We start from the raw sequence: 25208 nt of genomic DNA, 5'->3' as shown, positions 1-25208 counted from the left end.
CTCTGTCCCCCAGCGGGGAGACGGTGGGGCGGGACTGGGGCGTTGTCCGCCTTCCTGCTGCTGCTGGCTCTCTGGCAGGCAGTTCACTAGCGCCCCCGCCAGGTCTGGGATCGGATCGCTGGGGTTGGCTCTGGGCCTGCATTGTAACGGCCCGGCCAGGCGGACAGGTGGTGCGTTCAGATGACAGATGGAGAAAAATTCCTCGGACGCTTCGTCAATGGAGAGATGTCCAGGTCGGTTTTACAAATGAATGATGAGAGCTCGGTAGGACGTTTCCAGCGCCTGATGTTCAGCCAGGTGAAGCCAAATACACCAAAAAAAGGCGAGGAAAACAGTCGGTTGTCCAGACTTTCATCATGTGCGGAGCAGGCACCAAATCACGAAGGCCCTTTGTGTTGGTCCCATTTTAGTGTCCCGCTGACGGTTCAGCCCACATGTGAGAAGCTCAAAAATGCCCTTGGCAAGGGACTGTCCTGGAACGTCCCACTCTGCTCTGCTAGCTCTGCTGAGAAACGTCCCGGAGAAGACCCTGAATATTGCGGCTCTGTGGCCGTGTAGAAGGCGTGAGCAGAGCTGATGCCCAGTCCCGTCAGGGCCCTGACCCCGCCACACGCCAGGCACGACGCCTCCTGGCACCAAGCACCAAATTCAGTGTGTTCATGATTGAATTTCATGTGAAAAACAATTCTGAGATGTTTCCTGTGGCCTGGCAAATGCAAGATTTGGAAGTAAAACTAGAAACACTCAGTGTCGTTGGCACTTTATTGGGATTTCTTGCTCAGCATGACAACAATTAAAATGGGTCCAGAAAGGAGTCCCCCCAAATGTTTCTAGTGCTGGAAGTCCACTCGGTGCAGACAGCGGTGGCGGTTTAACCTGGAAGTGAGAGGAATGTGCGATTAGAACTCCCCAGAATCTGCCTGGCTGTAATTAGGGGATGGCACAAGTGGGTGACTTTGAAGTCACTAGAAGAGAGAAGAGGGTAGACTGATCCCACAGCAGGGCGACGCCGCAGAGGCAGACCAGAGGGGTCCTGAGTTTACAGGTGATGGCTGGATAGAAGGGTTGCGGGAGGCAGCTGTGTGGCTATTGTGGTGGCAGGTTCAAGTGCAGGTGCAAAGTTCAAGTCCGAGCCGTCATCTTTACTGTACGTCCTCCTAGCAAGACAAAGCCCTTGCAGGTTCAATTTCTATTCAATGGACTGCAAATATCTGTTTCCATCTCTGATGGGATAGAATCAAGAATTCTTTCTTTCTTTTTTTAGGGAAAAATATCTAATTTATTATTGATTAAGATAAAACTAACTTATCTCACTTAAAACAGTGTTAATAAGCACAAATTTGAAACGCAGCCTGTGAATTTGACACTATCTTAACAGATTAATCGTATTTTAGGTCTACTAAATAAAAATTTATAAAATTTTGGAGGCGGATGTTTGCCAAGCCATTCATCCATTTGCTGTTTTTTTCCCTGATGTATTTTCCCCAAAGAATCAGCACATTTTTAGTTCACCCAAGGATTGTGACATTTTTGATAAATTCTTTAGCAGTAACTAAATCCAAAACAAATCAACACTCTGCTTTTATCCAGCGAGAGAACGGGTAGAGACGCTGTTCCTAGTGTCCTTCCTGGAAGCTGAGGGGGAGGCCCTGAAGAAATGCCTTCTCGGCTCCCTAAGGAAGTTGGTTTGGACATTGACAAAAACTCTGCCAGTAAAGGAAATAATCAGGAGAAGCCAACAGAAGTGACGTGGAGTCGGTGCTGGAGAGTCCCAGCACCCAGCTCGAATGTGCCGGGCCCGCCCTACCCAGACAACACACGTGGGCGGTGGGCGACATGGGCAACGTGGCCTCCTCGTGGTGAACACCTGCCCCCTGACTCTGAGTCCTGGTACCTGGTCCCCTGAGCGGCACGCTCTGTGGCTTCTCTGGAAAACAGACAGAGAGATAGACACAGAGAAACGACAGAAAAAGAAATGGGGAAAGACAGAGAGAGAGAGAGAGAGGATGAATGAAGGATGTGAATTCCCCCAACCTCGCCAGGGATTTCTCTGGGTGCTGATGAGGGTGGCCGTTACATCAGAGTGAATCATCGTGATTTTTCCAGGATTGCCTTTGTCCCCACGAGAGCACCTTCTCAACCGTCTTAAGAGCATCCACCCTCGCAAATTTTAATGCCTCCTAATCCTGGGCTGCCAAACCTTCAAAATAATAGATTACAAAGGCTGACGCCAGTTACTGCCTTTTAGCCACACAATTAGTTCCTTAAAATCAAAAGCTTCTAGGGCCTCCCTGGTGACACAAGGGGTTAAGATGCAACCTATGAAGCTGTCCACAGCCTCTGCAGCGCGAGTTCAATCCCCGGCCAGGGAGCTGACTCACATGGCACAGCAGACCTTTCCTGTCTCCCCCGCTGCTCCCCTCAGCAGTGTGTTTCAGTAGATCCGCCTGCTCTGTTCCCCACTCTGTCTCTGGTGAATCCTCTCACCCCCTGCATCTCTGGCCTGTACCCAGTTCTTGTATGCATAAATAAATAAATCTTTAAAAAAAAATCAAAAGCTTCTGAAAATGCATCGATTCATTTCACGCTTGAACCAAGTTGGTGATGAGTCTGTGCCGTCCGCCTCCAGCCTCCCAGCCCAGCCCCTGCCCGCTCTCGGTACTTGGGTGGCACTTGACGAGGAGTTCTGTGTCCCCTAGTGTCAAGCCTGCCCTTCTGGAATCACTGCCAGTGCGGGACACAGCCCTGCACAAATGTCCCCTTGGCAGCAGACATTCTGACATCCCCCACCAGGAGACGCGCGGCCCCTGCTCACCTCCGAATCTCATTTCCACTATTTCACTGGGAAAAATTTGTCCTTACAGTTTTTCCTGAGTGACTCGGAGAAAAGCCCCCTCCCCGTGGGCAACGCGTCCAACGCCAGCTCCCCCGAAGGCCAGGCAGCGAAACAGCGCGCGCAGAATTTGTTTTTCCTCCCGGTAAGGACGTGCCCTCCTGCTGTGGCTTCTGTGGATTATTTCCTGCATGCGGCCAACCCGGCTCGCGGCGGGCCTTCACGGTCCCGTGAGCTCTTCACTTTTCACCTCCGTGCAGCTTACGGCGTGGTCCAGCCGCTGGCACCATTCATTGTGCCCCTGAGGCTCGGGCTCATGGCTGCTGGGGGCGCCAGTGAACTACCGATAGTCTCAGATCCCTGGCTCTGGGGTCCTGGGGACCAGTGTGGCACCGGCTGCAAGTCCTGTCTCCCGATTGTCACCTCCAGTCACCCTTGCTAGCTGCCCCAGGCTAACCAACGCCAAGAGGGGCCCGTGTCCCTCTTGTAAGTGAGTGCGGCTCGGGTCCCGGATGCCCTGGAGCCTGGGTAGCCCCTTCACACAGCCCTCGTGATGTGACAAGTAAAGGCCCGTCAGACAGGACACTGCGCAGGGGGGCCCTGTGCACAGAGCTCTCTGATCTCTGCCCCCTCCGGGCCTTGCCAGGACCACATTCTGATCTCATTTTCCAGATGAAAAGCCTTTGACATGGCAGGTTAGGGGAGCTGAGTGATCCAGCTGGTGAGTGAGTGAGGCTGCCTGAAGCCAGGGCGATGTCGCAGGTGGGAAGCAGAGGAAGCTGCCAACGGGTGGCCCCAAGGACCTGAGGCTGCCCCCTGGGGACCACAAAGCTTAGAACGGGCCAGCTTCTGGCTCACGCCTGCAGGGTATCTGTGCCTCATCCTGTCACCGATGTTAGCTTCCCAAATCCTCAGTCCCTCGGCCCCACGATTTCGCTAACAAAAAGCTGAGGCTCTCACGCTGCCTGCAGAACTACCTGTAGTCATGTCTGTCCTCTGAATGAAGGAAAGAATTGAAAGAACAAAAGGAGATTCTACCCACTATCTTTGTTTTAGCACCTGTAAGTGTTTAGGGAGAGGTCTTGTTTTTATTTTCAAGAAGCAAATGGCATTTACTTAAAAAGGTGCAACTGCAATATAGACTCTTGAAAAATGATTTCTGAAAAGCGTTCAGCAGTAAGCGTGCCGTGCGGGGCCTCCCCGGACGCCCTTGTCATTATTCTCTGGATCACGTGTGTCTGGGCTCTGGGGCAGAGAACAGAGGGATGACCTGCTTGCGTGGCTGCTGGTCACCCGGCGAGGCTGGGCGGCCCCTTTGCGGCTCTGGCCTCAGCCTCTCTCAGCGCGGGGCCTAAGGCGCCGACGTCTTGTCCAGTACTTCATCTACAGCTGCATCCTGGGGCTGATCTCCTGCTCCGTGTTCCTGCGGGTGAACTACGAGCTGAAGATGCTGATCATGATGGTGGCCTTGGTGGCCTACAACACCATCCTCCTGCACACCCACGCCGGCCTCCTGGACGGCTACAGCCAGGTCCTGTTTACGAGGTAATGTGCTGCTGCTCGCTTCTCTCCATGTGGTTCCACCTGGGATGGCAAAGGCGTGAGTGTGTGTGGGGTCAGGTGTGAGGCTGCTCTGAAGCGGGGCCCAGGAGGCTAGGAAGGGTGACGTGTGTGGGTGCCGGTGTCTGAGAATCGTCACCCCGTGGAGTCAGGAGACAGGAAGTTAGACCTGTACTGGGTCATGCGCCACAGGATACCAGGAAGGGCCATCACACAGCCGGGTGTGACTGGCCGGGGTGGGTGTGTCTGGCCGGGCCTGGTGTGGGTGGCTGGGCCAGGAGTGGCCAGCAGGCGTGAGGGTGCGCCCTGTGATGGCCACACAGGTGAAGTCACCTGAGGACGTGCCATTAGTGTGTGTCTCCACCATTAAGCAATGACAGCTGTGCGGATGAGAATGATCTATCTGGGTTTCTCAGCCTCAGCATTACTGATATTTTGGACTAAGTGGTTTTCTGTCTGAGGGAGCCCGGCCTTGTAGGTGTAGTGCCTTGTAGGACATTTAGCAGCGTCGCTAACCAGGAGATGCCAGGTGCCATGCCCCACCCCCTTCATGGCCAGCGGGTAGCTCTGGGCACTCCCTCACACACGCGCAGGCACAGAGGCCCCCGGTCCAGACCAGCCGAGACTGGAACAACCAGTGGTTATAGTCTCAGGCTACAGAGCTGAATTTCTTACTGGAAATGTCCTAAAATACCCCTGTGTGGAAGAGGTGCTTTCAACCGTGGCAGTTCTCTGTTCTGTGAAGAGACTGATTTCCAAGACAAGATGGGGTTGTTTTTGCTCTCCCAGCCTTCGGCCTGGCGAGGATGAGCCTCTTTCACCCGGTGCGTGAATGACTCCCCTTATCAGATGCTGCCCATCCGTTTATAATAAATGTATACTCCCTGCTTTAAAAAAAAGCTTTAAATCATTCTGGTATTTTCCATTTCACATCTTAATAGCAAAACTGCTTTATAGCAAGTGTGAAATTTCTTTCTAGACCCACCAGGCTCCAGCCTTTTCTGTCTCTGCACAGCCCTCCGTAACAGCCCTGTAGCTCTGCTAACATGAAGCAGGTGCCTCGCGTGTGTGCACAGATGTGTTGTTCCAGGAAGATGGTCCGTGTGGGCAGCATGTGACCCCTCGCTGCTCCCAGGGGAGCTGGTGTCTAGAACGACGGTCATCTGGCCGTGTGAGCATTTTTCTCCATCAAGAAGGCCTGGAGGGCCTCCCCAGTGGCCCAGCGGTTGAGCGCTGGGTTGCGAGGCTGCCTGCAGCCTCTGCAACGCTGGTTCGATCCCCGGCTGCCGGCGAAGGTCCCACGTGGCACGGCAGACCTCTCCTGCCGCGCCCGCTGCTCCCCTCAGCAGTGTATTTCGTCAGTCTGCCTGTTCTGCTCCCCACTCTGTCTCTGGTGAATCCTCTCACCCTCCTGCACATCTGGCTTGTACCCCAGCTCTTGTATAAAAAAATAAATCTTAAAAAACAAAAAGAAGAAGAAGTCCTGGACACACGGCCACGAAGCCCGTTCTCTCCACCGAGCGTGATTTTCACCATCCTTCTGCCATGAAGGCCCGCCGCTGCGGTCACGCTGAGGACCAGGGAGCGCAAGAATGTGTGACTGTGTCAGAGAGCCTTTATGACATCTTACCAGACAAGAAGGGGCTGAGAAGTTAATTTTCCAATAAATTCACGAAATCACCAACCAGACGTGCTTTGATATTTCCCGGCTGTGTCCAGGAGCCCATGTCGAATCTCTCGATACCTGGATCATCACCAATTTGCACTCCAGCTGACCGGGCTGCTCAATTTCCCTTTATTAATTTAAAGCTCCTGGAGACACTGCACGTTCACAAAAGAAGAAATGAGGTAGCAAGTTCCTGGTGGGGAGAGCATGACTTCTGGGGGCCCGAGGCAGACCCAGAATCTGTGATCGGGACCCAGGGGCAATACGCTGTCACTAGGCTGAAGGAAAGGGGTTTTCCTGTCGAGACCCCCGTTCCCATCAGGGCGCTCTAGGTTTTGTCTCTTCATGCCCTGAGGCTGGGAGGGCTGTGGGAGCAGCTGGGGACCTGCCTTCACTGCCCACCCGCCTTACTCCTGTAGGGGCAGGAGGACACGGAGCAGGCGCTCTGTGACCCGAGCAGACGGGGAAGGAGGAGAGAGGCCTGGAGCCCGCGGTGGCGTTTCAGGCTTTTATTGGGATTGACCAGGCACACGGCAGGCAGGGGTGCTGGGGGCCAGAGGCTGGCAGGCTCCCAGCCCCCAGCAAGTCTTCACTCTGTCTGGGCTCCCCGGCCTTCTCTCGTGTTCTCTCCGCTTCTCTCGGGTTCTCTCGGCTTCTCTCATGGTTCTCCTGGCGTCCCCGTGACGCCGCCCTTATAAGCCCCGTCTCTCAGCCCAGGTGCACCCACTATGCACGCCCACACCCCCCTCCAGGGGCCGCCATCAGGCATGATTCAGGACCGCAGGGTCCATCATCCATCCTCATGGCGGGAGGGCAGAACAGCCTGATACTTCTCACTTATCCTACAACTCCCCAGGAGCACCCGACTCCCTGAACTCCACCCCTGATCGCGACCTTAAGCTTCTGGCTCTTTCTGATCCGATTCCTGCTCGACCCCTCCCCCCAGCGCCCCCAGGAGCCTCCCCCCCCCACAGAAAGTGGCTACTATGGGTTCACCCGCCTAATAGGTCAGGTCGACAATGCTTCCCGAAGGGGAGCTTACATCCGGCCCCAGACTGTGTCCTCCCGATTCCTGCAGCTCAGCTGTGTCCCTGCAGTCCTGGCGCCCGGGCCGGCGCCCAGACCTCCAGCGTGGCGCTCTCGCTCTCGCCTCTGAGACTCGAGGTTCTGAGCTTCCAGAGTCGCCATCAAAGGACAGAAAGAGGCTCCTCGCCCGTCGCCTGGTGATGCATGTTGACACGACACTCCAGGATAAAAACCCGGAATCCTGGAGAAAGAAGGACAGAAAACCCGCTGCCCTTGGGCGGGGGCTGGAGAGGGAGCGCCGAGCCCCACGCGGAGGGGCCCTTCCCGGAGCGCCAGGCCGGCCGCTGGCCCGGGGGGGCGGCGTTGCTGGCGGGCCGTGCGCGGTCCCTGCCCCCCTCACTGCTGCTTCCCTGGGCCTTGTTCTGGCCTCTCCGGGACGCGCTCGCCTCTGGCCACCTTTGTTCTGCTGCCCCCTTGGCCTCGGGCCCGGCCTGCTCCGTATCCGCCCCTTCCTGGGGCTTCTGCCGGGCACCCCCGGGTGCGCCCGGGGACTGCGTCGCCCCAGCCTCGCAAGTTCACAGAAATTACAAGGAAATTGTCCCTCACCGGAAGGTCAAAAGGAGACTCGTCAAGTGAGCTGGGGGAGGCCACGCAGCATGCGGGGTGAGGGGGGTGTGGCTGCGGCGGGCTCGGTGGCCGGGACGCGTCTCTGACCTTGGGAAGACCTTGAAGATGTGTCGAGAGTCACAAGCAGGGGAGAGGAGTGCCAGCATCGTGACAGAACCACACACTCGTCACACACACGCTCACTCAGCAGCTGTCCAAGCACAAAGTGCCTTTGTGGGGACTCTGGGCCCAGCAGCAAGGCCAAGAGGCCAGGAGGAGTCTCCCCAACCCCACGTCGGGGAAGAGCTGTGCAGACCTGAGCCCCGGCTGTGGCCCTGCAGTGCCTGGGACCAGCCCCAGCCCCTCTGGGCTCTGCCTCGGCGGCAGTCGCACCCCACTCGTCCCAGCCCCGGCACCTTCAGGGGGAGCTTCCCGAGCAGGCAGGCGGCTGCCTTTATTTTGCCTCATGCATTTAACCCCAGCATTGGCTTCCTGGGCATCTCTTGGTTGTTTTACTCTTACGGTGTCGTCTCGACACATCCGTGAGGTCCCCGTGGACCTGAGGGTCAGGTGCAGGGAGCAGGGTATGCAGGTGGTACCCTCGAGTTGGCCAAAACTTCAGCTGCTCACACCACCTAACGTGGAAGACGCTGAGGGTTCACAGGGCTCTTGGGGCAAAGCCAGGCATTTCCCGACAATGAGACCCCAAGTGGCCTGAGTGAGGAATGAGTTAGTGGACCTCAAGGGGGGCGGCCAGTAGCCCCGTGTCTCTGCTGACCTCCCCCTGGACTGTGGGTCCGGAGGAGGCAAGCCCAGGGTCAGACTGGCATTGTTCTGATCGGTGACCTGAGAAGACCAAACTGACCTCGGCCTGCGCCCCGAGAGCTGAGCTAGGTTTCTCGAGGTACCTTTCCTTGAGATTCCCAGCCCTACCCCCGTCCATTGTCACCCTGGAGTTGACACTGACCATCGTAAGTGCCATTTATGAAGTTTCCGGTGTGCCAGATCTGTGCCAAGTTTACAGTACTTGACTCAGTGGCCAAAACAATCAGTGAGATGGCGTTGGCACCTGCTGGCCTAGCGGAAGGTGAGCCCCAAGCCCAGGAGAAAGGAGGCAGCTGCTTTCATAGCCCCTGAGCTCCTTAGTGCAATGCCGATGCATCTTACTGGCTCAGCAGCCCTCGGGGATACAGGAATAGAGCACAGGTGATTCCCTGCTGTCTCTGCTTGACTGGACGTAATCTGTGCCCCTGGTGCGTGGCGGCCATCCTTAATCCATTTTCGTTTTCAGGTCTTATTTACCATCATAGGTGGGAAATAATCATGTCAGTTAATGCAGAACTACAGTGTTCTGGGGAAGGCAGTACAGTTCTTGCCATCCATGGCTCTCCAGAGAACAAAACCAGAATCAACAGGTTAGACACACGCACTCACACACACACACACACACACACACGACTTATATGGAATCACATACGTGTGCATATATATGTATATGCAGGTGTGTGTATATGCATGTGTATGTATGCATGCGTGCATATGTATACATGGTTTGTCACAGGAATTGGCTCATGTGATTATGGAAGCTGGCAAGTCCAGAATCTGCTCAGCCAATATCCCACGTTGAGTCTGAGGGTCAGAAGCTGCTTTGGAACCAGGTCGAGCCAATGTCCAGCTCACAGACTCTTGGGCAGCAGAGAGTCCACTCTTCCTCAGGAAGGGCCTTTTCTTCTGGTCAGGTCTTCAACTGATTGGATGTGGCCCCCCCACTGCATGGAGGGCAACCTGCTTCACTCAGCCTGCCACCGTGAATCTTTCTCCCACACAAACGTTATCCCACAGAAACGCCCAGAGTAATGTCTGACTTCTGGGCACCCAGGGCCCCGGCAAGTTGACAGTTCACGCTGGCCCCCACACATGCCGGCTCGGAGATGTGGGTGACCGGGGCTGGGACGTCACGGTGGTGAAGAGCCCCGGTGGGCACGGTGAATAAATCACTGACACCTGCCCGCACCTGCGGGGGTGTGGACCTGCGGGCCAGGGGTTTCCCTCTGTGTTCAGCCCTTTGATAGAAAATCCTGTGAAGGAGCAGGTAAGAAAAGGCGCGTTCCAGGAAGTTTCATGGCCTGTCCTTCATGGGTAGAGTGGAATGTGGCGTTCTCTACTTCGCTGTGATACCTGATGGTTATTAATTTCTAGCATACTCTCTCCTTTGGAGAATAACCAAAAAATGTAGGAAATCATGTATCAGATCGTCCTGGCTGGATCCAGCAGTATAAAGAAATATTAATAGTTTGCTGATCTTTCCTTTTATACTTGCTAGAGCCGGGTAAACAGCCAAACATCTGTATTGAGGTGGAAGAATTTTTCTTTCCCCAAGCTCTCACGGGAAGGAGTGTTTGTGTTGCTGCAGTGTGGGCTGGTAGGCGTGCTGGAACTCGTGCATGTGTTGGGCTGGAGCAGGAGGGGAAGGTTGGGTGGTGCGCAGACCCTCAGTCTTGTGTGTTGTTCCGTTGTGCTGTTTTTGTCTGTTTACTATCAGGCCAGGCATCTGGAAAGACCTGAAGACCATGGGCTCCGTCTCTCTCTTTATTTTCTTCGTCACTCTGCTGGTTCTGGGCAGGCAGGTAAGCATCTGTTTCTTACACCGAAGTCTCCAAGGGCTGTGCTCATCACGCCTGGCTGATGTGCACTCTTGCTACTTTCATGAAAACACATGTTGATGCATGAGAATCCTCTTATCACCTGTCACAGAATCATTTCTATCGCTGCAGAGGACAGTGAGTAGCACAAGTGCGCCCACTAAAAATAGACAGAAGGCGAAGGGGCTCTCATTTTCCCAGGAGAGGCAGGCGGGGTGAGGGATCCAGGCATGTGAATCCATTAATTCCCTGTTCAGTCTCAAAATAAATTCTGTAGGCTTCGTAAGCCTGGACAGCTGACTCTAAGCAGGAAAGTACCCTCTAGACCAGGGTTTTCACTTGCACCCCAGAATGTAGGACCTTTGCATCCCAGAATGCTTCTCTTGAAGTGGCTTCATGTCTCTATTGCTGGAATCAGACACCAGATCTCACACACCAAAAGGCCATCGTTTGCAGGCGTAGCAGCATGCAGCCCGGCTTCCTACCCTCTGATTTCACATTTTGCGGTATATTTGGTCACAAAAAAAATACAAACAAAATAATAGCACCATGAGCACAAAAGGACAGCAGCAGCTTCATACAGGCTGCCAACGAAAACCAGCTCTCTGCACACCATTGCTGTCAATCCTCTAAACCTGCTCACGTAGTTTGTGTTTTTCATGATAGATTTGTGTTCAAAAAGGTGTGTTGTCGCTTAATTTTATTATTAATGTTTCACGTTACATGATGTCCTTCCAAATGTCTCTCTATGGCAAAATTTCCTTACAGTCACTTAGTTACGTGGCAACATTTAGAGTAAAACACCAGACACAGTCTTGTAGGAAGGTGTTCATTTTATGTCATTACTCCCTGCAAGAGTGATGGCTTCGTGATGATACTTTAACAACTGGCACCAAGGATGTGCCGAGGTGACCAGGAGGCGACCTTCAGTCTGAAATCACTGAGCGATTTTCTAAGGTGCCAAGTCTCCTGCGCGCAGGGCCACCCCCGGCTCTCCTTCCTCTTACAAGGACACCAGTCATTGGATTTACAGCTGCTCTAAATCCAGGGTGATCTAATTAATTCCATCCATAAAGTCTCTATTTCCAGAGATCACTTGCACAGATATGGGGGTTGGGAAGTATCTTTTGGGGACACTGTTCAATCCCTTATAACTGGTTTGGGATGGAACAGTGTGTCTCCTTTTGGGGTCCTCCATGTGCATTTCCAGTGAGTTTTGATCACGTCTGTACAGCAAGGAGAGGGCTCAGCCGCAGGTGACATGGCTTGAGGAGGTGATAGGAAAAGACCAGGGAAGCTGCCCCTCTCAATTCCTAGTGGCCCGAGAAGTAGGGCGGGACAGAAAGCTTGCCTGTGATGCAGCGGCTCCCCACTCAGAAGCCTGTGGGGCTGTGGACCCTCCCCATCTCAGGGGACCCGCCCGCGCACCTGCCCCCGGCCTTCTGTGGCTGCGTCTCCTGTTACGTCGTGTGTCATCCTGAGCGCGTGTCTGGGTCGTCTTAGTGCCGCCCACGATGGTCTCTACCAGTTACCAAAACCAGTCACACCCCTGGTGTGGCCCTACAGCCCAAATAAGTCCTCTATTCTCCCAGGGAGAGGCCTTTGCTGATAGGGCCTCGAGTGATTTCTGTTTGTACAGAACATGAAAATTAGTATCTGTCAGAAAATTTGTATAAGCAAACTTTTAAAATCCCTCTTTGACAACCTTTTGGAAAAATGTCTCGCTATGCAAGATAAAAATAAACACCACGCCATGGCTTGTGAGCATATTGTGCGTAGCTGGAATCAGGCTAATCAATGAATGATCAGGTCCTGAAATGTGGATTTTTTTTTTAATTGCCATTTATGTGTAAGAACTGTGTGTGTGTGTGTGTGTGTGTTGGGATTTTGTTTGTTTTTTGCACAGTCATTGCTATAATTAATCAAACCCTAACCCACACAGCCCCCCTTCATTGGTCCTTTCCATTTACTTGTCAACAAGCCACTGTCTGTGCTGAAATTCACCCTCTCTGTGCGGAAGGTTGATCCAAGGCGACTTCATTGTTTTAAACTACTCACATCCCAGCAGCCACCAGCGATACGGAAACCCAAGACCCTTTGTCAGCAATGGGCCTCGATTTCTACAGTGTCAATAGTAACTGGTTTAAAAAAAATGCTAAATTCCAGAGCATTCCGGGGCCTGGATGCCTGTGTTTTACTAAGAGGCACCTTCTTAATTAAATGACACAAAAATGAACGTTTGTCTAAATAGAACGCCATTCTCTCAGTATGGTGCGATCCCAAATGGGGAAAAAAATCTGCATCTTTCTCGGTGAACATTTAATTGCACAATTAGTAGCAAGAGAAGACTGATTTTCAAATTTTAAAGCAAACTGCCACACGTGAGCAGCTGTCCTGTCAATGCAGCTCTCGGAGCCGCGCACTCCCTGCGAACGTACTTGCAGTGAGGGGTTATTTTCCGTGCCCTGTGCCTCGCTCCAGACACACCCCCCACCCCGCATGGCGTCCCAGCATCACCTGCCGGGAGCTTTCACTGCCGCCTTCCTGTCCCTCAGGCCCATTCGCTCCCAAGCTCATTTTTTGGGTTTATTTATTTATTTGTTTATTTCGGCAAGTCCCCCTCAGAGGGTGAGTGAAAGGTGGGAGGCGAGGACCCGTCTGTTTGGGGGTTCTCCCCTTTCGGTTTTGTTTCGTTCTTTTTATTTTCTCTTGAAGCCTCCACTCTCTGGCAGGACACGATGCCTATTGTCTCTTTACCTCTGTGTCCTCTTGTAACAGAATGAATATTACTGTAGGTTGGACTTCTTGTGGAAGAACAAGTTCAAAAAAGAGCGGGAGGAGATCGAGACCATGGAGAACCTGAACCGCGTGCTGCTGGAGAACGTGCTCCCCGCGCACGTGGCCGAGCACTTCCTGGCCCGGAGCCTCAAGAACGAGGTCAGCGGGGCGCCCCTGGGGTGCGGCTGGGGTACGGCCAGACAGCCGGCCCGGCTCGGACCTCTCCCTGGGGGCCTGGGGAGTCAAGGGCCCTCCTGTTCTTTCCGGTGGGCCTGACTTATGCGGAGCAAGTGTCTGAGCCCTGCGCCCCAGGGAAGGGGGGTGAAAGCTGAAGCAGGGCCTGGGGTGCGGTGCCCCTCGGCTTCAGTTTGCTTTTCAGTAAATATCCCAGGGTTAAGCAAAACTTGAGACTCTCTGCCCCCCGTACCCTGAATTTATGAACCGCTTGGAGGACTCGTTCCTCACCTTTCAGGGGGACACAGCCCAAGGGCACCTGTGCCCTGTCCAGCAGCATCCACCTTCCTGGCTCTGCAGAGGGTGGGCTGAGCCTCGGTGCCACTGGGTGCAGTCACCCCAGGGTGACCCCTAAAACGAGGTGGCCCGCGGCTAGCCTCAGTCCACAATGAGGTTCCCACTCCAGGGTGTTCTGGAACCGGCCTTGGAGACTGGCACCCACTTAGGCCACAGTCCAGATCAACAGCGGCCTCCCCGTGCCGTGTCTATCCCCCCCAAGCCCCACGGAGCAGCTGCCCCTCAGAAACAGGGAAAAGCAGTGATTTTGTCATAAGACCAGCTCCAGAGGCTTTCGTTTCTGTGAACCCCCAGGTGTTGTTTTATACTGAAACCTCCTAGAGGGAATCTGCTCAGTGCAACAAGCCAGACTGAGAAAGACAACCCGGGGTGCACTCACACGTGGTGCATAGAAAAAACAACAAAACAGCAGAACTAAATACAAAAAAAACAAACATTTGGACTCTATGCCAATCACAGCAGAGCTGGCGGTGATAAATTGGGGGGCAGAGGACGATGGCGTGATGATCTGGACACTCAGGTGACTTTTATGTGCTGTCGATAGAGACACATGCTGACTCAGCAACACGCACCTGAAGCTTCTGCGGTGTTGCGATGTGGGGCCGCTTGAGCGGAAAAATTAATAATGAAATGAATTCCCTCCAGCTCCGCCATCAGTAGGTGACCGCCCCCCCCCCAAGTTCAGGCCCGGGGGCCATGCAGGCTCAGGAAGGGGAGCCCCTGGCCCCAGAAACGTTTTGAAAGGCCCCTTCAGCAGACGTCAGAGCTTGCTTCCCTGTCTGCTCAAAGAGCCCTTCGGTGTCCACGCCCACCATGGGGGCGGGAAGCCGTGTGGCCGGGGCCCGGCAGCTCCTTCCACAGAGCCAGGCTGGTAAAGCAGGCACGGATGACAGTGCAGCTATGGGGGAATCCACTTTGCAAGCAAACAGTGCACCCCCTTTTCAGCAGAGGGAGCCCTGCCAGTGACCTCCTGCAGAGCCCTCTACCCTGTTCCTCAGAGGGGCTGGGGCAGTTATGCTCAGGAGAGGATTTGGTGCTTGTGACCACTTGATCCCTGAGTAAACGAGGCAGTGGCCGACATCTCTTGGAGACGCTAAGCAGTTAGCGTGTGGATCAACAGGGAGATGGGAAAGCGGGGAGACCCCCTAGTTCCAGCCTGCTTCAGGGGGCGCTGGTGTAGGTACCAGGAGACCAAAATGAGGCAGTCCTGAGTCACTTCTAACACACCTCTGCACACCCACACGTGTGCACACCCGCACAGCTCTGCACCCCTCTGCACACCCACACGTGTGCACACCTCTGCACCCCTGCTCACCTCTGCACACTTTCACGTGCACACCTGCACACCTCTGCACCCCTGCACACCTCGCACACCTGCACGTGCACACCCATCACCTCGGCTCACCTGCACAGGCAGCGCTCATTGCATCTGGTCTTGGTGCTCTCTGCACGGGTGCCTTGGGCAGGGCTGCTTTGTCTGTCTGTGCCCGGCCCTGGCATGAAGTCTGGCCCAGAGCCGGCCCTCAGGAGGGGCGCGTGTGTCTGTGTGAAGATGCTAAAGTGCATTTCAGTCTGTGACACAAGATGCAGCGGCTCTCACGTTCCAGATGAGCTGCTGAACACTGTGCTGGACGCCCAGACGCCCGCATGGGGACCCCTCTTCACTGCGGAGGCCCCAGAGGGGAGGGGTTCGGTTGCCACTCCCTGAGATGCTGCCGGGCCGGGTGGTTTCTCCACTCACCTGCTCGCGGCCAGGCTTCCTGCCTCAGCTCTTCCTTCCACCCCCACCAGGACTTGTACCACCAGTCCTACGACTGCGTCTGCGTCATGTTCGCCTCCATTCCGGATTTCAAGGAGTTCTACACGGAGTCGGACGTGAACAAGGAGGGCCTGGAGTGCCTGCGGCTCCTGAACGAGATCATTGCTGACTTTGACGACGTGGGTACTTCTTCCCAGGCCCGGGCAGCCACCCCCTCCCCCACGCCGGCAGTCCCGAGGGGCCAGCGTCGGGCATGAGGACTCGCCCTTTGCGTGATTCCCAGTGGCGGGGGTTACAGCCTTGTTTTCCCTCTAAGCCCCAGCTAATTTGGGGGATACCGATATAGTTTTTGGGAACAGCTAGCAAAATCTGTCCAGTGAAATATCCAGTGTGCTTCCGAATTTGCTAGGAAGGCTGAGCTCCAGGGAAATTCCTGCCCATCCCTTTATAGACACAGACGATGATGAACCATCTATTGTGGGAGACCCTTGCCAGGCCCGGGCATGCCCGCGGTCTCTGTCCGCTGTCCGCTGAACTCTGCGGGCTGGCGCGCTCTGTTGTTGGAGGGGCCGTATGTGTAGGATAGTGCACCGTAGAGGGGACAAAGCGTGTGTTTTGGAATTTAAAATAGATGTCATTTTTCAATTTTCAATATTCCGCCTATGTAGAGAATAATGTGTTTGCTCTCCTGCAAGAACAAACACACCTCTGGTGGCGAGGATATTGCTGCTTCGTCGTGCTTACCAATGTCGCGCAAACAGAGGAGACCTGACAGCTTGGGCGCCGCTGGTCATGCCCCATGACCCGTAGAGCCGCAGCGATGGGTCAAATAACGTGGTGGTCTCAGACCAAGCCTCTGGAGGTCGGGGGCACCTGTGCGTTTGCACACTTTTGTCACCAAGGTCCACTCAGGATTCGTGGGCAATCGTGGAACTAGAGATTTCTACTGTTGTGCTGGGGCCAGAGTGGAAAATGGTGGAAGTTAAAGAAATGAGCCCCAGACCAGTGGGGACTGTGCTCTTCCCGTTGGGCTGGCCCTGGTGCGGGGATCGGCTCACCGGGCCTCAATGCTCTGATGTGTAATCTTGGAAGAGCGCCTCTGAAAGCAGGGGCACCAGAGAAAGGTGGGAAGATGCTCCCCATCTTTGCCTGGTGCCTCTGAGTGAGCCCTTGTCTGCCTGTGCAGATGCAGAGCCCTCCAGTGTCCCCCCACGGTCTAATGCAGAGGGGACCGGGCAGAAGCAGTAACTGGAACTAGAAACAGGGACAAAAAATATCAGGGTCAGGGCCAAGGGGAGGAACAGTTCTAGATCTTTCTTCCCTCTTCCTTGAGCACTCAGAGGTGAAAGCCAGTCCTCACACTACACTTGGTCAAACGGCACCTTCCCCCTGAAGAGATGCCCGCCCTCGCTCGCCATCGCTTTGTATTCGGGCCTGGCAAAGAGAGTCAGTAAATTTATTTGAGGACTAAATCCCGTGCGTCATAGTTTATCCTGGTTCCTTCACTCATTAGTGTTAATTGGAAGTAAATCATTATACTGTGTTTCCTTCCAAAGACATGGTCTTGTGAAATGCATCAAGAGTTCTTTCCCCACAGAGTCCGTGGTTTAAGGGGAATAAGCAGCGGTTGGAATGAGCCAGGTTCTTGTAATCGTGAACTAGAACTTGAAAGGTCTCTAGAAAGTGCTCGCCCTTGGGATTCTGTGCCCACGAAGTGACCAAGTGATTGTCATTGCTTTTTAGCTGCTGTCCAAGCCGAAATTCAGTGGAGTTGAAAAGATCAAGACCATTGGCAGCACATACATGGCAGCAACGGGTCTGAGCGCCGTGCCCAGCCAGGAGTATGCCCAGGTACAGACATGGGGGCCCCGTAGGGCAGGGGAGCCTCAGTGCCAGCCACTGGCCATCCCCAGCCACGGGGTCCTTGCACCGACCTGTGTGGACAGCCACACCTCAGCGACGCAGGTCTTCAGGGAAAAGATGAGAATTCTGGAGGCCTCGGTTCCCAGAACTCCTTGCGCTGGTGCAGAGGGAGAGAGAAGCCAACCACCTGGCCGTGGCCGGATACCAGATCGATATGCAAAAATGTAGACAAGAACTGTTTGTTGTAAGGTGACTCATCAAGGGTGGCTCCTGGTCTTTGGGTAACAGTGTGCTCAGAAAGCAAACTGACCACACAGAAATTTGGTTGAAAAGATTATTTTGGCAGAACTGATTATCTTCATGCAGACGTGTTGAGGGAGTTTTCTGGCATGTGTGTGTGTGTGTGCGTGTGTGTGTGAGTGTGTGTGTGTGTGTAAATAACCTGTGAGTCAACAAACAAAATCCCTTCCCCCCAGAACAGTGAGCTCTCCAGAGATGGTGGGTGCAACACAAGGAGAGAGAACTTTCTGGAGCACGGCTTGCTATAGGCAGACAGATTCCTCAGAAGAGAGGCAGGCTGAGCCCCTCGTGGTCAGTTCCCACTGCCACACTCCCCCCCCCCACCATGGAAAGTGTGAGAGAGGGACAGAGGCAAAGCAGAGATTCCTCCTCTGGGCACGGCAGGGGAGGGTCCTCTTTGCCTCTAATTCACATCCAGAGATTGGAACCCCAAGTGTCTGACTGAGCAGCAGTGTTCTTCCAAGTGAGCGGGTGGCAGTGTTCTGCTCAGCCTGCTCCGTAGTTTTACTCTCAATGGGTATTCGGTGTCTTCGTGATATGAGTAAAAGAAACAAACAGTGGGGGCCTCCCTGGTGGCACGAGAGGTTAAGCACAGCGCTGTGAAGCTGTCTGCAGCCTTTGCAGCATGAGTTCAATCCCCGGCCAGGGAGCTACCCACATGGTGCAGCAGACCTCTCCTGTCTCCCCGCTGCTCCCCCCCTCAGCAGTGTATTTCAGTAGATCCGCCTTTTCTGTTCCCCGCTCTGTCTCTGGTGAATCCTCTCACCCCCCAGAACTCTGGCCTACTCTTCCTGTATGCATAAATAAATAAGTCTTAAAAAAAAAAAAAAAAGAAAGAAATGAACAATGAAGGGAGCTTTAAAGACTCTTCGTCTTGTGTCTGATCCGGGCCGAGCAGAAGGAAAAACGTGCACCCCCGGGTCCCTGGCGTTGCGTGTCCTGCGTGGCTGGGTTTCTATGGCAAGAACATTAAAATGTTGGAAAACTTGAAAATTGTAAAGTAGAGATATGAAAATACACAACATGGTTTTAATTTTAACTATTTCCTTTATACCAAAACCAAATCTAATTGTCATTTTACTTTCCTTGTTTCAATGAAAACAAATACACACTTTTTCAACACTTTTAATGTTCCAGGAGAAAAAAATACCCATTACAAAGAAAAGGCTAGCTGCATAGGGTTGTACCTATTTCCTTTTGCCTCAGGCCCTAACCAGCTCTGCGGAGCTGTCGACCTCTGTCCTAGTCGCCTCCGGCTGCCCTAATACCCAGTATCACGGCGTGGGGAGCTGAAGATGGACTCTTATTTTCCCACAACTCTGAGGCCAGAAGTCCCAGGTCAAAGCCCCACAGGAGGGCTCCTGGCGAGGGCTCCCCTCCAGGGGGGAAGACAGAGCTCTTAGGAGGGGGAGGACATGAGGGCTGGGAGGGGCATGAGTCAGCCCATAGCCCTATCTTTATCGTGATATTTTAATTTATTCTGGATGATTCTGCACTCATTTTGAGGTTTTTTTTAAAGATTTGTTTATTTATGCAAACGAGAGCTGGAGTACAGGCCAGAGATGCAGGGAGTGAGAGGATTCACCGGAGACAGAGCGGGGAGCAGAACAGGCAGAAGGACCGAAGCACACTGCTGAGGGGAGCAGCGGGGAGTCAGGAGAGGTCTGCCGCGCCATGTGGGTGGGCAGCTACCTGGCCGGCTGGGGATCAAATTCATGCTGCAGAGGCTGCGGATACTGCGTCTCACCCCTGCGCCACCACGCTCCACTAGGACATTCTCCTAACAGCTGAGCTTGTTGGCTCCTCTGAAGCTTGGCGCATGAGGCCAGACCCTTTCTCTCTTCACCCTACTCTAGCCCTGAGTCCCCCCGGCTGGTCTCCGAGTGTGGGGGGGGGCGCTCTTGACTCTGGAGCTCAGCCCCAACATCAGGACGTCATCAGTCCAGCCTGATGTGACGCAGGGGCCGGGCGTGGAGATTACCCCAGTCTGTTCAGTGACTGAGCACATGCCCACCCCAGCACCCCGCTTTACAGACCTGCTCCCCATGCGAGCCCCCTCTGTTGGTCCCCTCTGATGCTTGTGAGCACGTGCACAGAATAAACTGAGGTTACCTCAATAAAAAGTGATAGAATTCAGGCTGGTGAGGCAGCTCTGAGTGCCCCCAGGCGGTGTTGGCTCCGTGCTCTCTGCTCCCTGTGTGCTGCTGTGAGCTGGTCTGTGGGAGGCGACCAGCAGCTGGGGGGGGGTGCAGGTGCAGGGATTGGGGGGGCCAGGGGTTGGGAGGAACAGGCGCTGCATCTGCAGCTGCTCTCTCTGGTGGTTCACCCTTCACCCCAGAAGGAGCGGGCGCTCAGAGCCTGCCACGGGAGGTCAGTGGACGGCGATGCCAGTACCAGTACTACAGTTGAAAATAAGAACAGGGCAGGCCCCACCTGGGACGCCACTGCATAGTCGGCCGTGGGTCAGGTCTGCAAGCACCCCCTGGCTGAGCGGGGCTCACGGCCGCCCTGTCCCCGCAGGAGCCCGAGAGGCAGTACATGCACATCGGCACCATGGTGGAGTTCGCATTTGCGCTGGTGGCCAAGCTGGACGCCATCAACAAGCACTCCTTCAACGACTTCAAGCTGCGAGTGGGTGCGTGGTGGGTGTGGGGGCACTGGGTATGATGGGCAGGGGGGTGAGAGGCGGTCTCAGGGACTGGGCACCCTCGCAAGGTTGTGCAGGCACAGTTACAAATGTGTCATTGAGCCGCAGGACTGGGTGGCAGGTGGGAGGCAATGTCGTGAGCCCCGGAGGCTCTTTTGCCAAATCACGCAAAGATCCTCGGGTTGGTTGGACCCAAGATGTCCCCATGTGGCCTGGCCAGGGACATGGCCATGCTCCAGTCCCACTGCCCCACCCACCCCTGGCCAGGGTCACCTCTGCAAGCCCTGCTGGCGAGTGCCATGGCCAGGAGATGCATCCAGTGGTCAGAGGTGGAGCAACGTTCCCATCAAAAGCAGTGCATCCTGGGATGGTTGTCACGGTCCACACTCCTGGGGTCCCGGCCTACAAGGACAGGAAAGATGGGCCCCTAGTTCTGAGCAGCCAGAGCTTTAAAGGTGGAATGGTCAATCCAGGAGAAAAAAATCCCACTTCCTTTCAAAATAATCTTTCTAGTATGTTCTTCCCTTAAATGCAGTTGATTCTTCAGCACGTTTTATGACTGCTTGCCTTTTACAAATGTTTATCCAGAAATAAAAACCAGGTGTGTTCTGAGCCCTGGGGTCGCAGGCGGCTGCCCGGCCCCTGGGGACACATGTGGCTTCTGAAAGGCAGTCACCGAGGAGTTCTGGTGACCAGCCCCGTCTGGGCAGCCTCTTGCTTCTCCTGCAAGCCAGTTCCCGTTTTTAAAAACCCCAACATCTAGCACCGTTTCCCTCCTGTGCTCTACGCGTTCCAAATTCAACCCCGGGAACACCGCGGGCCGCTCAAGCCCGGGGGCCTCTTCCCCCTGTGTCTCCTGTGACCTGTTGGCTCTGGACACGCTTTTCTTCACACTCCCCCGCCCCCCTGCACAGTGGCCACATGACAGAACAGCCACGAGGACAGCACCTGCCCTCACAGCCCCGCTGAAAACATGTGCATATTCCAAAGTTCACGCTAATTACAGAACTCTTGGAACATGATCATCACTTGCTAAGATGATCGCGCGACATAGAACAAGAGCGGCGCCCCGGGGTTTAGTTTTTAAAAGCGTGCCAAGTTTACGTCGTTTTGGAATAACGCTAAATGGACGTGGAAACAGCAGTCAGGTCTAGAGGGAGAAAGACAAGCGTGCACATTTAACTTTCTGGAGATGCCAGAGGAGAGGAGGTGCCTCTCTTTGCCTTGGCGTTCCAGGAGTTGGGCGGATGTCTGTGCCGTGATGAGGCTCGAGAATGACCTCACTCAACTTTTCTGGCCGAGACGGCTCTGCCCTTGACCTTGCTAACCCGATCCCGGTGTGTGCAGGCATCAACCACGGCCCCGTGATCGCGGGCGTCATCGGCGCGCAGAAGCCTCAGTATGACATCTGGGGGAACACGGTGAATGTGGCGAGTCGCATGGACAGCACCGGAGTCCTGGACAAAATACAGGTGATCAGGCCGCCCTGCTGTCGTGGCGTGTTGGCCCGTGTCGGGCCGCGCGAGAGTCGAGGAGAATGTATTACGCGAAGGAAAGACAGTGACCCTCGACGCTTACGTAGACCTTTCAGTGGGGGAATGTTCTTTCATGTCTGCGGTTTTGGAAGAACGTGATCTCGATGCGCGCCAGTATGGCGGATGGGGGCCTGAGCGGGAGGCTGAGGAGCGGGACTCTCACCTCGACGCCCTCTCCCCACCCCACACCTGGGGAAGGGGGCTGCAAGGGAGAGGGACCGAGAGGCAAAGCAGTCACAACCCCGCCTCCCTCCCCGGAGAGCCCCAGGTGGAGCCCTCAACAGATTCGGCTCTGTCTGCAGACTGGGGCGGGCTCCTGCCTGTGTCTCCCCTCATCTGCAAAGCCAGGGTCTTCTCAGCTGAGCCTGTGCACATCACCTGTGCAGGTTACCTGTGCATGTCACCTGTGCATGTCACCTGTCTCCCCTTGAGACAGCGCCTTTGGCAGGAGGGGCTTCTCCCACCCTCAAGCAGCGGGACTCCTGGCCTGGGTCCGAGTGGAGGACAGTGCAGGCTCAGGCTGAGACAGCAAGTTCAGGGCAGGATAACACCCCCACCCATGCTGGAGAGAGACGTGTCTCTCCCTCCACGTGCAAGAGCCACTCACCTGGATGCAGCGGCTGGGGCTGGGGCTGGGGCCAGGCTTGTCTGTGAGCCCCTGCGCCAATCTAGTGATGTGAGATTTCCAGCCGCCCGATGCTGGTGCAAACCCCTGGGTCTCAGCTTTACATCCTGTCACTCTTGCACGTGAAAACTGCAGTGCAGGCCACTCACAGGAGCCGCTACCCCTTCCCAGCGGGTCTTCTCCGTCTGTGTTAAAACCTGTTTTTATCTTCTTATTACTTTGCACTGTGTTTGATCGAGGTGCGTTGGCTGACCACGCCGTACGTGGTGTACACGAAGGGACTCAGACCTCCTCAGGCCACTGTCCCCCTGTGGAGCCCCAGTTCTGCAGTCAGATTTCTAGGATTTCAGTTTGGCTTTGTCTGAGCCTTTGCTTTGTTTTCCTGTTTTCCACACCGGGACTCGCCCGGCGCTTGTCTTGGGCCTTCTGACCTCGTTCACTCAGCATCATCCCTCCAGCCCCATCCATGTTGCTGCAAATGGCAAGATTTTGTCTTTTTTAAAATCTATTTTTAATACACCTGATGTGATGATATGACACTTAGGACAATTCGTGACCATCCCGCGGCCACCCCCACCGGCTCCCAGGCGCCGTCTCGTCCCCCGGCCTCTCCCCAAGCGTGTCACTGCACATGGTTGAACTGTAGGGGGAATCCAGGCCCCGTTCAGCTTCCAGGGGTGAAGCAGGGGGACATGATTCAGTTGTATGACCGGTGACCTTGGCCTTAACCGCAGGGAGGCTGCGAGACGAACCGTGGGCCAAGGGTCCCCGTCTGGCTCTCCCAGCCCCGATTAAACAGTGTCCTTGGAAATCCTCTCTCTCCTGGATCACTCCCTCCCCGCCCGCATCTCAGGAGTGGGGCCACTGGGCCAGAGAGCGTGGGCGATTCCGTCCCTTTACCCCTGAGTCCAAACGCCCCTCCGGGGCGGTGTCCAGCACACGCTGACGCCTGTCCTCTGTCCCATGCCGCAGGTCACGGAGGAGACGAGCCTCGTCCTGCAGACCCTGGGCTATGCCTGCACGTGCCGGGGGGTCATCAACGTCAAGGGCAAGGGGGAGCTGAAGACGTACTTCGTGAACACGGAGATGTCGAGGTCGCTCTCGCAGAGCAACCTGGCGTCCTGAGGCTGCCCGCTCTGGCCGCGCGGTCCGCAGGAAGGTACGAGCGTCTGTCCCCCTGTCTGGACGCGCCTGCTCCGTCCTGTCCCGGGAGCCTGGGCACACGCCTGGTGGCCTGGGCACACGGCTGGTGGCCCAGGCTGGCGCTGGCCCTGTGCGGGCGCCGGGACGGCCACTGCTCTGTGCTTACTTCGAAGCAAACGGGAGAAGGCGCGTGTGCGCCAGGAGAGGTGCAGCAGCGGTTCTTAAGGCAATAAAACTAGGGGGTGTATGGGATCTTCTGGTGCATGTTCTTCTCTGGAAAATACGGTAGCTCGCCAGCCGCCTCTGCTAGTCTCATACTAAAACACGCAGTACTTGTGATGAGACCCCGTCCCCCCATGTGACCGTGTCCCCCGTGTCTTGTCGCCCGTGGCCGCCCCTCGCCCCCGTGGGGGCCCGTGACTGTCCCCCGCTCTGTGTCTCCCGCCAGCAGCTCGTCGCCGTCCATCACCAGGATTAGTTCTCACACTAAGACCAGTTTTGTACCCAACGCGTCTGATGTTTTGATGCCATTGTCTTTTGTATGGTTAATTCATTAAAGTTTTATGTACTTTGGTTTCTAGTCTGCGTGTCTTTCTTCCCCTCCCTGCCTCGTCTCCCCCGTGGTCTGCCCCGGCGTCGAGGTTTTCCTTTGTCCGTCCGCTCTCCTTGGCGTGTTAGTTCAGAAACGGCCGTCGGGAGGCGAGGAGTGAGGCTTGCGTCTCTGCCCGTGACTCAGGCCGTGATGAGAACCTGGGGCGTGACCCCCGGGAGGAAAGCGAGCGTCCTCGGGGTGTCCGGTGGGCTGGTCTCCCTTTGGGCGCGGCAGGGCAGATGTCTTCCAGCTAGCGCCCCGCCGTCCCGGGCTCTGGCCTGGGAAGCCGACGAGGGCGCATCGGGCAGGCTGCCGGAGAGGGGCCGGCTGGGAATCAGCAGTCACGTCGTCAGGATTCCGGGCCCCCCGGGCCGTCTGCGAGGTCTGAGGCCTGAGAAGGCAGAGCCGAGGTGTGTGCATTTGTGCAGAGAACACACCTGGGGATGTTTGTTCTTGTAAATGCAACCCTGATGTTTGGGGCTTTGCCAAAGCGTGAAAACTGGAGTGGTCATGCCTCGTCCGGGGTTTCAAAGCCAAGCAAAGCTGGGCACCTGCTTGCTTTTCTCAGCTCAGGGCACCTGGGCAGGTAGAGGACCCAGATGCTCTGGGAGGAAGTCGCTTGTTTGGGGTAGCTGAGACTCGAAGCTTGAACCCTGGGTGTGATTCCTGGTTTCTACTCACTGTGTATCTTTGAACACTTCGCTCAGCGCCTCAGAGGGTGCTCTCCCGGGCGCTCCGGGTCAGGTAGATGGAGTGAGCTGTGAGGGGGCTAAGCCTGCCAAGGAGGGGCGCCCCCCAGGACCCCCAGCTCCCAGCCACTGTCCCTTGGGTCTGACTCACTCCATCAAAAGCACACTGGACACTCGTACCTGGCCTTCCCTGCCACGTGGGCACACGGGCTGGTTCTCTAGTTGTGTGCTACAGTCAGGGAGTTTGATCCTATAATCACAACTCAGCTGTAAATCCCCCAAAAGGCGACTGAAAAAAGAAAGAGTCCGGGCGCTTTTCTCTTCACTCTCACCGAAATCCAGGTGCGGAGGCCCCAGGGTGCAGCCGCTTCTGGGACGGATGAGTCCTCCCGGGAGGCAGCAGCGTCCACCCT

The 25208-nt window shown here is 55.3% G+C and overlaps 1 protein-coding gene across 3 annotated transcripts in view; it reads left to right on the top strand.

Moving 5' to 3' along the window:
• Nucleotides 1–24090, top strand: part of ADCY2 (adenylate cyclase 2) — a 221474-nt gene extending 197384 nt beyond the window's left edge. For 2 of the 3 annotated variants that reach the window (XM_037529616.1, XM_037529615.1), the window contains exons 17-25: nucleotides 2865–2978; nucleotides 4209–4378; nucleotides 10234–10318; nucleotides 13112–13270; nucleotides 15434–15580; nucleotides 17145–17252; nucleotides 20085–20199; nucleotides 21559–21683; nucleotides 23344–24090. In XM_037529616.1, coding sequence (XP_037385513.1) covers nucleotides 2865–2978; nucleotides 4209–4378; nucleotides 10234–10318; nucleotides 13112–13270; nucleotides 15434–15580; nucleotides 17145–17252; nucleotides 20085–20199; nucleotides 21559–21683; nucleotides 23344–23496 — 1176 coding nt within the window. In that variant the 3' untranslated portion in view covers nucleotides 23497–24090. Of the gene's footprint in view, nucleotides 1–2864; nucleotides 2979–4208; nucleotides 4379–10233; nucleotides 10319–13111; nucleotides 13271–15433; nucleotides 15581–17144; nucleotides 17253–20084; nucleotides 20200–21558; nucleotides 21684–23343 lie in introns of those variants that run through there. The other variant, XM_037529617.2, reaches the window with a different exon arrangement.
• The last annotated feature ends 1118 nt before the right edge of the window (nucleotides 24091–25208 follow it).

The sequence above is a fragment of the Talpa occidentalis genome, unplaced genomic scaffold (assembly GCF_014898055.3).
Source record: "Talpa occidentalis isolate TD23 unplaced genomic scaffold, MPIMG_talOcc4v2.1 talOcc4.6, whole genome shotgun sequence".
NCBI lineage: Eukaryota > Metazoa > Chordata > Mammalia > Eulipotyphla > Talpidae > Talpa > Talpa occidentalis.
The sequence above is the reverse complement of the archived record's forward strand: the minus strand, read 5'-3'. Positions and strand labels throughout refer to the sequence as shown.